This window comes from Monopterus albus, unplaced genomic scaffold, assembly GCF_001952655.1.
Source record: "Monopterus albus unplaced genomic scaffold, M_albus_1.0 scaffold353.1, whole genome shotgun sequence".
NCBI classification, from domain to species: Eukaryota; Metazoa; Chordata; class Actinopteri; order Synbranchiformes; family Synbranchidae; genus Monopterus; species Monopterus albus.
In genome coordinates this window covers 247,142-257,335 of record NW_018128233.1, presented here as the reverse complement: position 1 = coordinate 257,335, position 10,194 = coordinate 247,142, and the positions used below count along the sequence as shown (strand labels likewise).

At 43.0% G+C, this 10,194-nt stretch overlaps 2 protein-coding genes and 1 long non-coding RNA gene across 5 annotated transcripts in view; 2 read left to right on the top strand and 1 right to left on the bottom strand.

Moving 5' to 3' along the window:
• Positions 1 to 1,042: 1,042 nt before the first annotated feature.
• LOC109974908 (uncharacterized) lies at positions 1,043 to 2,228 on the top strand. Of its 2 annotated transcripts, XR_002277054.1 has the most exons (4): positions 1,043 to 1,052; positions 1,155 to 1,240; positions 1,462 to 1,554; positions 1,640 to 2,228. It is a non-coding gene; the product is annotated as an uncharacterized LOC109974908 (long non-coding RNA). The 2 variants fall into 2 exon arrangements; XR_002277053.1 differs by lacking the exon at positions 1,043 to 1,052 and having other exon boundaries at positions 1,065 to 1,240.
• On the bottom strand, positions 1,743 to 3,854 carry LOC109974907 (histone H3.3). Its single transcript, XM_020625364.1, has 4 exons — positions 3,749 to 3,854; positions 2,863 to 3,000; positions 2,623 to 2,776; positions 1,743 to 2,434 (listed from the first exon to the last, which is right to left on the bottom strand). The coding sequence occupies exons 2-4, from the start codon at positions 2,988 to 2,990 to the stop codon at positions 2,306 to 2,308; spliced, it is 411 nt and encodes a 136-aa protein (XP_020481020.1). The 5' UTR covers positions 2,991 to 3,000; positions 3,749 to 3,854; the 3' UTR covers positions 1,743 to 2,305.
• A 243-nt stretch (positions 3,855 to 4,097) lies between these two features.
• The window catches only part of unk (unk zinc finger), a 10,233-nt gene continuing 4,136 nt past the window's right edge, over positions 4,098 to 10,194 (top strand). Inside the window, exons 1-10 of one of the 2 annotated variants that reach the window (XM_020625357.1) lie at positions 4,098 to 4,405; positions 4,915 to 5,124; positions 6,552 to 6,728; positions 6,844 to 6,974; positions 7,166 to 7,301; positions 7,400 to 7,517; positions 7,596 to 7,680; positions 9,044 to 9,345; positions 9,488 to 9,553; positions 9,682 to 9,865. In XM_020625357.1, coding sequence (XP_020481013.1) covers positions 4,257 to 4,405; positions 4,915 to 5,124; positions 6,552 to 6,728; positions 6,844 to 6,974; positions 7,166 to 7,301; positions 7,400 to 7,517; positions 7,596 to 7,680; positions 9,044 to 9,345; positions 9,488 to 9,553; positions 9,682 to 9,865 — 1,558 coding nt within the window. In that variant the 5' untranslated portion in view covers positions 4,098 to 4,256. The remainder of the gene's footprint in view (positions 4,406 to 4,914; positions 5,125 to 6,551; positions 6,729 to 6,843; positions 6,975 to 7,165; positions 7,302 to 7,399; positions 7,518 to 7,595; positions 7,681 to 9,043; positions 9,346 to 9,487; positions 9,554 to 9,681; positions 9,866 to 10,194) is intronic. The other variant, XM_020625356.1, reaches the window with a different exon arrangement.

Here is a 10,194-nt window from a genome sequence, read left to right as displayed (position 1 = left end):
TGCAACATAGTGAGGAATTTAGAATTTTATAAAATGAACTGAAACACACAAAAATGAACATTGAAATTAAATTGCTTGTTATATTTTTGCATATATATTCTGAAACATCCAGTGTGTATGCCTGTTTGTCTTGAGTAAGAGCCACTGCAGCCCTGTTACTACAGTAGTCTCTACACAAGATGAAGATTTTCCAGTGAGCGGTGCACATAAGCCGAAATTCTGTGTATATTGTGCTTTTGATTGAACCTTAGACATTGACCGGTCACACCCTTGACAAACCCTATAACTGTTTGCATAATTAATAACACATGCCACTCCAAACTGTGTTTACATTTGCTGACATCCTTTGGTGGAAGGCGTTATACAGTACATGATGCAACAGTGTATTGCGTCTGTTTTCCCAGGCTGGTGCGACTTTATCTCGGCTGAGGGGCTGTCCTCTGTCCATCTGCGTTCTGCGATGGAGGGCCCATGATGGAACAGTGTATCGGCCCCTTATCAAACTCCTGCGAGTTCTGAGGATGGAAAACCCCACGCTACAGCTTGGTCCTGCTCCCACCCAGCAGTTGGCCACCACAGAGCAGGGGCCTTCTCCGTCACATTGTCTCAAAGAGGGAAGGCAAGTTTAAATCCTTAAAGATAACTTTTTCCACATCAAGACAATAACTCGTCTCTCCTCAACAGGAGTGTGTACATTGTGCAGTTCTTGGGAAAAGCAAACATTGGAATGGTAAATAATCACTAGTGTTTACAAGTTAATATACTGTATGTTCTTTAATTGTATATACACATGTGCTCATGTCCCTGGTCAGTGGTGTGATATCTGGTCTGGCTCTTATAGTTTGGAAACAAGGAGGTGCTGCAGCACGCAATTCCACACGTGTTGCAGAAAAACCTTCCTAGCAAGGTAACGACACCGCTCCCTGCCTGGAGGCAGATGTTTTAACAAGAAACACCAAAATGTGCCTAATAGGTGTTATTTGTCCCCACAGGAAGTACTCTTAGATATGAAGGAAACACATTTGACATGCACAGATAGACCCAGCCAAGTGGTAAGTAGACACTTGTGGTGGCGGCTGAAGCAACAGCTGTCTTGTTTCTTTGGCTGCAGTCCACTCTCCTGGAATAACATGCTGACTGTCCTGTTTTCTCAGGAGCTGTTTGAACATCACTATCCAGAAATCTCATGTGTAGGGAGATATGATCAACAAGACTACACAATATTTGCATTTTGTGTGACGTAAGTTTCAAATGTACTTACAATCCTTGCATGCAAATGAGGGTCACTGATTTCACATTAGTGGCCTAGAAAACAAAGCTGTTCATTGCCCATCACATCTTTTAATACAAACCTGCTGTGGTTTGGCTCGCATCCCTTAGTAGCAGCTTGGCGATGCAATACAAGCCTAGTACAGGTCCTGCCATCGCTAGACCTAAGCCTGCAATTGGCTGTGTTCACAGAGACTCCCCAGAAACCCCTCAGCCAACAGGATTCTGCTGTGTGGTACTTAGAGCCAGCACAATCAAGGAGTGCGAGGACAATCAGCCGCATCGGTGAGACATGCACTTATGAGCCAATTATGAGGAGAATCAGTCCTATATCTAAGATGTTTTTTTTTTTCCCCCACCCCCTTTACAGCTACTGGCTTCAAGCATACAGAGTGGTTTGTATGACCTGGCAACTGTTGTGTTGTAAATGTCTATCAAGCTCATGTCTACCCAACTAAACTACAACACAAGGCTTTCCATTCGTAGAGCTTTAATAGAAAGACAGGACAGTTTCATAAATAGCATTAAATGTAGCTGCCAAGATTTTGTTGAAAAAACATGTAAAAAGCAGTCCAGAAAAATATAGCAGGGCTGGAAAGCTCCTTGTCACTTTGTGCAGAGTATCAACTCTGGTAGCCAACACCCTGTCACTGCAGTGAAACCTGTTGAGCAAGACATGCTGGTATTTTGTAAATAAATGGATGAAGGAACCCTGGAGCCTATGGAAGATGTATTCATTCATCCTCAGTTCAAAGACAGCTTCAGAGGGAGCCTTACACCCACACACCTTGAGGGTTGGTATAATAGAGGCAACATGTAGTAATGACCCATGATGTAGTAGGTAGATATCCCCACTGCACTACATTTCCAACTACCTAGAGTGACTGCAGGCATGCGGAATGGTTGATTCATAATCTCAATCTAAAATACAATACAAAGTTAAAAAAAACTTGTAAAAAGCCAAGTAATAAGTGTCCACAAAAATGGTTAAGTATGATAAATGGGATCATGTGTCGACAATACTGCCGCTAGCTGCTTAGGCTCTCTCTCCCCTTATCCTGCGAGCCAGCTGGATGTCTTTGGGCATGACGGTGACACGTTTGGCGTGGGTGGCGCACAGCTTGGTGTCCTCAAACAGACCCACCAAGTAAGCCTCACTGGCCTCCTGGGAAAGGGAAAACAGACAGATTAGGTTTAAAACTACTGTTGCCCTATTAAAACTAGGGTAGTGTCATTTCCTCACATTTACCATAAGAGCCTCACTGGCCTCCTGGGAAAGGGAAACAGACAGATTAGGTTTAAAACTACAGTTGCCCTATTAAAACTAGGGTAGTTTCATTTCCTCACATTTACCTGAAGCGCTCCAATAGCAGCACTTTGGAAGCGCAGATCAGTCTTGAAATCCTGAGCAATTTCTCTCACCAGGCGCTGGAAGGGTAGCTTACGGATGAGCAGCTCGGTGGACTTCTGATAACGACGGATCTCCCTCAGAGCCACAGTTCCAGGCCTACAAATGAGAACATTTTAGCACAGTATTTAAAGGGGACAGGTTTCCTGATGCGTCCCTCCCTTAATTTTGGGATTACGAGTTACCTGTAACGATGGGGCTTCTTCACTCCCCCGGTGGATGGTGCGCTCTTCCTAGCTGCCTTGGTAGCCAACTGCTTCCTCGGCGCTTTTCCTCCAGTAGATTTACGGGCGGTCTGCTTTGTACGGGCCATCTCGTACTTACTAAAAAATTGAAGAACCGACGTTAAAAACGGTATGAACGTCAAGTTTCCATCCCAAATTTAATAAAACAAAACCTATGCTGCCCTACAAGCAATCGCAATAGCCTAGCATACGTATTAATACATGCGCCCCCCCGTTGCGTCAGTAAGCGCAAACTCCATACTCTTCAGCAAAGCCTAAAATGAAAGGCCGCAATCAAAGATAATCATCAACACACGTTTGATACCATGGATTAATAGCGCCGTTACTGACAAGAGTGGATCCAACGACTTATCGTTAAATACCAAGAACCACTGCAATTAGAGGCTCTTGTTTCAAAACACTCGGTGTCCTCAACAGTCCAGCGAGTCCGCCTTTGATTTTCTATTTCGCCATTTTCCGCTTCACATTTTACAGCCCGACGACACTGCCTCGGACTCAGCTCAACCAACACTGGCTTCCATGTAATTAACTTAGCTAAAGGTTGTCGTCATACAACAGAAAAAGGCGTAGATAGTTCATTCTTGGGCCTGTTTACGAGATCGGGTTTCACTTTAGCGAACTAACCATTACGTTTACGGTGAAACCTAAACTGTAAGAGAGTCCATTGTTCTACTTTTAGCTAATGCTAATGTTAGCAAGTTGACGTTGTTAGCCTGTTTCCCCAAACACTGCCTGTATAAAGAAACGCAATCCCCGAATTCATATCACTGTGATGAAAATCAATTCAGTCAACACACTGTCTTCAAAGTAAGATAATCATATTTACCTTTACGATACTAGTAGATGTGTAGTAATCGCCGCAACTCAAAATAAGCCAATAGCTACCACTAAGTGCTAAAGCACTATATGTTGGGAGGAAGGGTTGAGGCCGCTTATTAATACTTTTTGTGACGTCATGCTTGTAAAATACTTTACGCTCATTGGTTCATATTCTAAAGCGGACATAAGTTACAGCCAATAAGATACAGCAAATAAAAAAAGTGAACTCAACTGATCATTATTTCCAACTATTTCAGTTTTCTATAAATCATAGTTCTACAAAGCGCTATCGTACTGTATGAACTAATTTTATAAGTGTGTCTTGATTTGCACAATCATTAGTTATGTTATAATTGAACTTCATGTCCCATAGTTCCGTGTTGTCTAGTTGACTACTACTTCCTGCTGCCTTGCGCAAGCTCAAATCGTTGTAGAATGCGGATTTCGAAGCTATTAAGAATAGCTAGCCAGTAAGCTAAAAACAAAGTTCTTGTTGTTAGGATTTAGACGGGGAAATGTCTAAAACACATTCACAGCCTCCGTCATCTTCGGCAGCGACGGTTACCGGGGGGCCCTCCTCGTCCTCCTCGTCTTCGCCCGCAGGGGGCTCGACATCTCCCGCAACCGTGTTGAACGTACAGCCAGAGAAACCTCAACATTACACGTACGTAGCTAGTTAGCTGGATTACCTAGCTAAGTGTACACAATCTCACGTGTATTCGCATATTCCAAAATACAACTAAATTGCAGTTGAAAAAAAAGAGTGAGTGATAAATTTGACATTGTTTGAAAGTACTGAACTATACCCGTTCAGCGAAAGTGTGGGTATAAACAGGAGCAGTTCTCGATAAAAAGGCCTAACAACCTTACTAACAGTAGCAATTTCATGAAAGCTTTATGGCACAGCATAACAATTTTTGAATATGTACCATTAATACAAATACGTAATCTTAATTTGGGTAGATTATACATGAGCTTTTCACGGGAAGAGGTTAGTCACAGCAGCAGAGAATGTGCTCAGACAGGTAGGGAATACTGTGGAAATAAATATTATGAGAAATGATGAATGTACAGTATAAAAAATGAATGCGGAAGCGCAATAAATTTGTTGCAAAATACAGTAACACTGTCTAGAAATGTATTTCACTGTCTTGGTGCTTCCCTCTCTTCCAGATATCTGAAGGAGTTCAGAACTGAGCAGTGTCCCCTGTTTGTACAGCATAAATGCACACAGCACAGGCCCTTCTCCTGTTTCCACTGGCACTTTCTGAACCAGCGTCGCCGCAGGCCCATCCGCAGACGGGATGGGACATTCAACTACAGCCCAGATGTTTACTGTACCAAATATGATGAGGGGACAGGCACCTGCCCTGATGGAGATGAGTGAGTGCAACTGAGATTTTTGCTTTGTGCAAGACTGCTTCACATCATATTTGCACTGAATAGCATGGACCCCTCATTGAATCAGTGCATTTATCATGAAACACTGTCCCTCTGTAAAGGGGAAGTGTTACTGTTGCTTAGTTCCACTAATGGGAAGGCAATAGTGACTGTTTCACTTCTTGTGCTGGGTATTTTCTGTAAGTTTATTACAGCGGAAAGAATTAATTGGCATTTTCTTTAAAACCCCAATAGATGTCAGGGTTTTTTTGTGGTTTGCAGAAGCTATTTTAATTTAAATCTTGTCGGCATTCAAACCATCGTCCCTATCTCCTCTTAAGCTGTTGTAATCCTTTAACATTTAAAAATCCTGAATTGTTTGAGTGAACTGCCAGAATGTGCAGGACATCACATGACATAGGACTTTTTGCAGGTGGGTGCAAGTTAGTAATGTAGTAATTGAGGATACACCTTATCCACAATTGTAAGTTAGACTGACCACATTGGATAATCTTCACAGTGTGTATTAGCACATGAATATAGTCACACTCCCCACTCTGTGGGTGTCTTTTTTACTGAAATGTGCTGAGTTGTTGGGGCCTTTGTGTTAGCTCCTATGCAGCATGCATAGACAATGATTCAGGGTCAAACTGAAATGTGTTTGATTCACGCTAATGAACCTCTTTGTGATGCACAGAGGTGGTCTAGGTGCTATTTCAGATGGACATAACATATAAAAATATTGTAATATTTAGTAGTGTAGAATTTCAGCGGTCAAATCCTTTTATGTGATTTTGAATGTTGTGACTTGCAGCTCTCTCAAGTAAAACTAGCATATGAGTAGGATGGTATGATCCTATCCAATAATTTCCATCATAAAGGGTCTGTGTTAAGTGCAAGGTACTTTTATGCCTTATATCAACAGCAGTCGTAGCTCTACAGCTTGGTAGGATACACAGATGTCATACTATAAATTCCACATATTATTTTACCCATAAAATACAACAATTTTTATTGAAGTCATAGCAGCATTTATATATATATGCTTAATTGGAAAATTGATTAGTCAGTGGGCAGAAAATTAATTTTGATAACACAATAGCTGTTTAAGTCATGTAATTTACTGGTTTGAGCTGTTTAAATGTAATTGATGTTTTGGCTTTCTCTGTTTCATTTTAAATGGATTAGATTTAGGTTTTGGACTCTTGATCAAACAAAACAAGCAATTTTAAGATGTTCCCTTGAGCCCTGGGAAGTTGTGTGGTAACTTTGTTTTTTATACATTTTATGTACAAAACAGTTAATCATTAGCCCTAGTATACACACGTGCCCAAATAAAGCTGATTATCCTTATCCCTATATGATGTGCCTCAGAAGACCTGTCTGTGTTTGTTTCGGTGTTTTGAATGCAACATTTTCTCATGTTTCAGATGCCCATTTCTACATCGGACGGCAGGTGACACAGAGCGCAGATACCACCTCCGCTACTATAAAACAGGGTCATGTATCCATGAGACTGATGCAAAAGGCCACTGCAGCAAAAATGGCTCCCACTGTGCCTTTGCACATGGATCACACGACCTGCGTAGCCCTGTCTATGATATCAGGTGCCCAAAAGAACTTGACCTAAACAAATAGCCAACCATGGCTTCATATGAGTTTCTCAATGTGTACCGGTGCTCTAGTCATTTGCAGAGGCTTTTTACACTGTGAATCTTACAGAGAGGTGCAGGTGATGGAGTCTCAGGGAGGCTCAGGGCCCTCAGAGGGAGGTGGAGGGGACGGGCAGTCAGGACAGGCAGCAAGCACTGCCCTCATAGAGAAGATCCTGAGTGAGGAACCACGCTGGCAAGGTAAGTAAATTGGCAATGATGAGAATCCCACGTGTCCAGCTGGAATGGTAATTCTCATCATCTCTCATAACCTCTCTCCTGCTGGTTTGTTTGATCTTCAATCATTTTATTGTTAGATATCTTGGATTTGAACCATCCCTCACCACCTATCCGCCTCATTAGCCCTTTCTGTATCTGCTCTAACTCTTCAGATAACAACTATGTACTATCCCACTACAAGACAGAGCTCTGTAAGAAACCACCTCGTCTGTGCCGTCAAGGTTATGCTTGTCCTTATTACCACAACAGCAAAGACAGGAGGCGCAGCCCGCACAAGCACAAATACAGGTGTTCTATTTACATCATGTAAAAAGAAGAGATGTATTGTTTTCTCTGTTCTCTGTGGTTGTGTCTGATAGAACTGTTATTTGTTCCTGCTGCCACAGAGCATTGCCATGTCCAGCTGTTAAACAGAGTGAGGAATGGGGAGATCCCAGTAAATGTGAGGGAGCAGAGGGATGTCAGTATTGTCACACAAGAACAGAACAACAGTTCCACCCAGAGGTTTGTCTGCTTCAGGAGACATCTTATAGAATTTAGACCAGAAACCACAGGAAGCTGAATGTGTTTATTTGGTTCCAGATCTATAAATCCACAAAGTGTAATGACATGCAGCAGTGTGGCAGCTGTCCTAGAGGGCCCTTCTGTGCCTTCGCTCATGTTGAAAGTAAGTCCCACAATACACCTTGAAGCACTGCTCAGCAATCTCAGCAACTACAGTGGCAAGAAAAAGTATGTGAACCTTTTGGAATTTCAGCAATAACCAGGCAGCAATAACCAGGGGCTTCCTGTAGCTGTGGATCAGACCTGCACAACGTTCAGGAGGAATTTTAGCCCATTGTTCCTGCAGAACTGCTTTAGCTCCGTCATATTCTTTGGACATCTCCCCTGTATGGCTCTCTTCAAGTCATTCCATAGCATCTCTACTGGCCTGAGGTCTGGGCTCTGACTTGGCCTCTCCAGAAGGTAGTTTTTGTTTTTCTGAAGCCATTCTGTTGTGGACTTGCTCCAGTGTTTTGGGTCATTGTCCTGTTGCATCACCCAGCTTCTTTCAGCTGACGTACAGACATTCTCACATTATCCTGAAGAATGTTTTGATACACTTGGGAATTCATCTTCCCCTCAGTGATTACAAGCTGGCCAGGCCCTGATGCAGCAAAACATTTTGCCAATACCGCTGTGGAGTGTCAATGTGCTCTTTCCCAAACTTCAGGCATGCAGCAATGTTCTTTTTAGTAAGCAGCGGCTTCCTTCATGGTGTCCTGCCATAGACACCCTGCTTGTTCAGTGTTTTACGTACTGTAGACTCATGAACATAGATGTTATCCAGGTCCAATGATGCCTTCAAATCTTTGGCTGTCACTTGAGGTTCTTTCTTTACCTCATTGATGAGTCTTCGTTGTGCTCTTGGGGTCATTTTGACTGGGCGCCCACTTCTTGGTAGAGTAGCCACAGTCCCAAAGGGTCTCCATTTGTACATTGTTTGCCTAACTGTAGACTGGTGAATTTAAAGTCTTTGAAATCACTTTGAAACCCTTTCCAGCTTTATGTAAATCAACTATTCTTGATCATAGATCCTCTGAAAGCTGTTTTTGGTGAGGCATGGCTCTCATAAGCATATTCTTCTTGTGTGGAGCAAACTCAAAAGGTTTGAGTGTTTTTATCAAAGTAGCTCTAGTCCACACCTCCAAACTCATTTTCTTAACAAGACTCCAGGTATGCTAACACCTGACTCCAGTTAGCTTTTGTGAGGTCATTAACTCAAGGGTTCACATACTTGTTCCACTAGCACTATTTTTATGGTTCAAGACATGAAAGATCAGAATTTTTTTTTGTGTTGTTTTTGTAGTCACATTATATTCATCAGTACTCTTGACTTAGATGAAGATCAGATCACATTATGACAAATTAATGCAGAAAACCATGAAATTCCAAAAGGTTCACATACTTTTTCTTGCCACTGTATATCTGTTCAGTTTGTAATTTAATATTGTATTTTTTTATGTGATGCTTTGTTAAACCTTGTCCAGAGCCCTTTGTTCCAGAAGAGCCACCGTTCCCCACCCCCAGCTCCCCTCCAGCCCCAAGACCTCCAGACCCTCTTCCTTCCCAGGAGCCCTCCTCAAGTCCCAGCAGACACAACATGGGGCTGGCGCCTGGTTCTGTTTCAGACCCCTTCTCCTTGTCTGGAGGGTCATGTGTAGCAGAGCAGGGGCTGCTGGGTAGCGTTTTGTCCTTGTGTGAGGATGTAAGTGGAGGAGCCGAACCTCTGTCTCCTTGGGCAGGAGAGGGAGGGTATGGCAGGGCACCTGGATTTGAGAGGGAGGATCAGGTGAGAAGGACAGATAATGGAAAAGGGGAACACGTGCATAAATTCAAGAAATAGAAAATACTCTCAAGTGATGTTATAGTTGGAACAAAAGAGGCCCATCCTTCATGGTTTTATGTCGGCATTCTTTTGTTTGTGATTTCAGGCCAAACAAAGGAGTTTTGCTTTAGAGCAGCGACACCGAGAATTGGCATCAGGGCAAAGCAAACAGGTAAAATTATAACCTTGAACTCAAGGTGTTTCTGTTATTTGTTTGTTTTTTAATCTTTTGCGTGTGGTCTGAAAATCAGCATATTTTACACCTGTTTATTTTCTAAAACGACATTCATTCTCCTTCAGGACCTGCTGGTGTTTCTGCCAGTGGGCAGTCCTTTGAGTCTGTCCTCCAGCATCCCCTCCAGTCTGGCCGCCACGCCGCCCAGCCCCGCCCCTCTCGGACCACTGGGATCTGGCATCTCCTCAGGGATGAATGCTAACGCCCTGCCCTTTTACCCCACCAGCGAGACAGTGGAGTCTGTTGTAGGTGAGTTGGGATGTACAAATTTCTGAATCTTCAGTTTAAACAGTAGTGCCACTAAAAATACTAAGCATCTGTGTCAGCGCTGATACAATTCCACTCCTTATTTAGAAGGAGGGTCTTGTATTTGAGTCATTTGCGTTTTTGAGATGCACATCACGCAACGGATTAGCTGCTATATTAATCAGTCCAGCTGTCTGCACTGCTTACCTGTTGGCTGGCGTATCACTTGTGCCTTACGCATGTAGCCATGACCTGAAGCCTATTTTTAGCTTGAAGTTTTAGCCCTCACTAACTCGGCGGGGATAAGGCTCAAAGCCTGTGAGGCCGCGCTG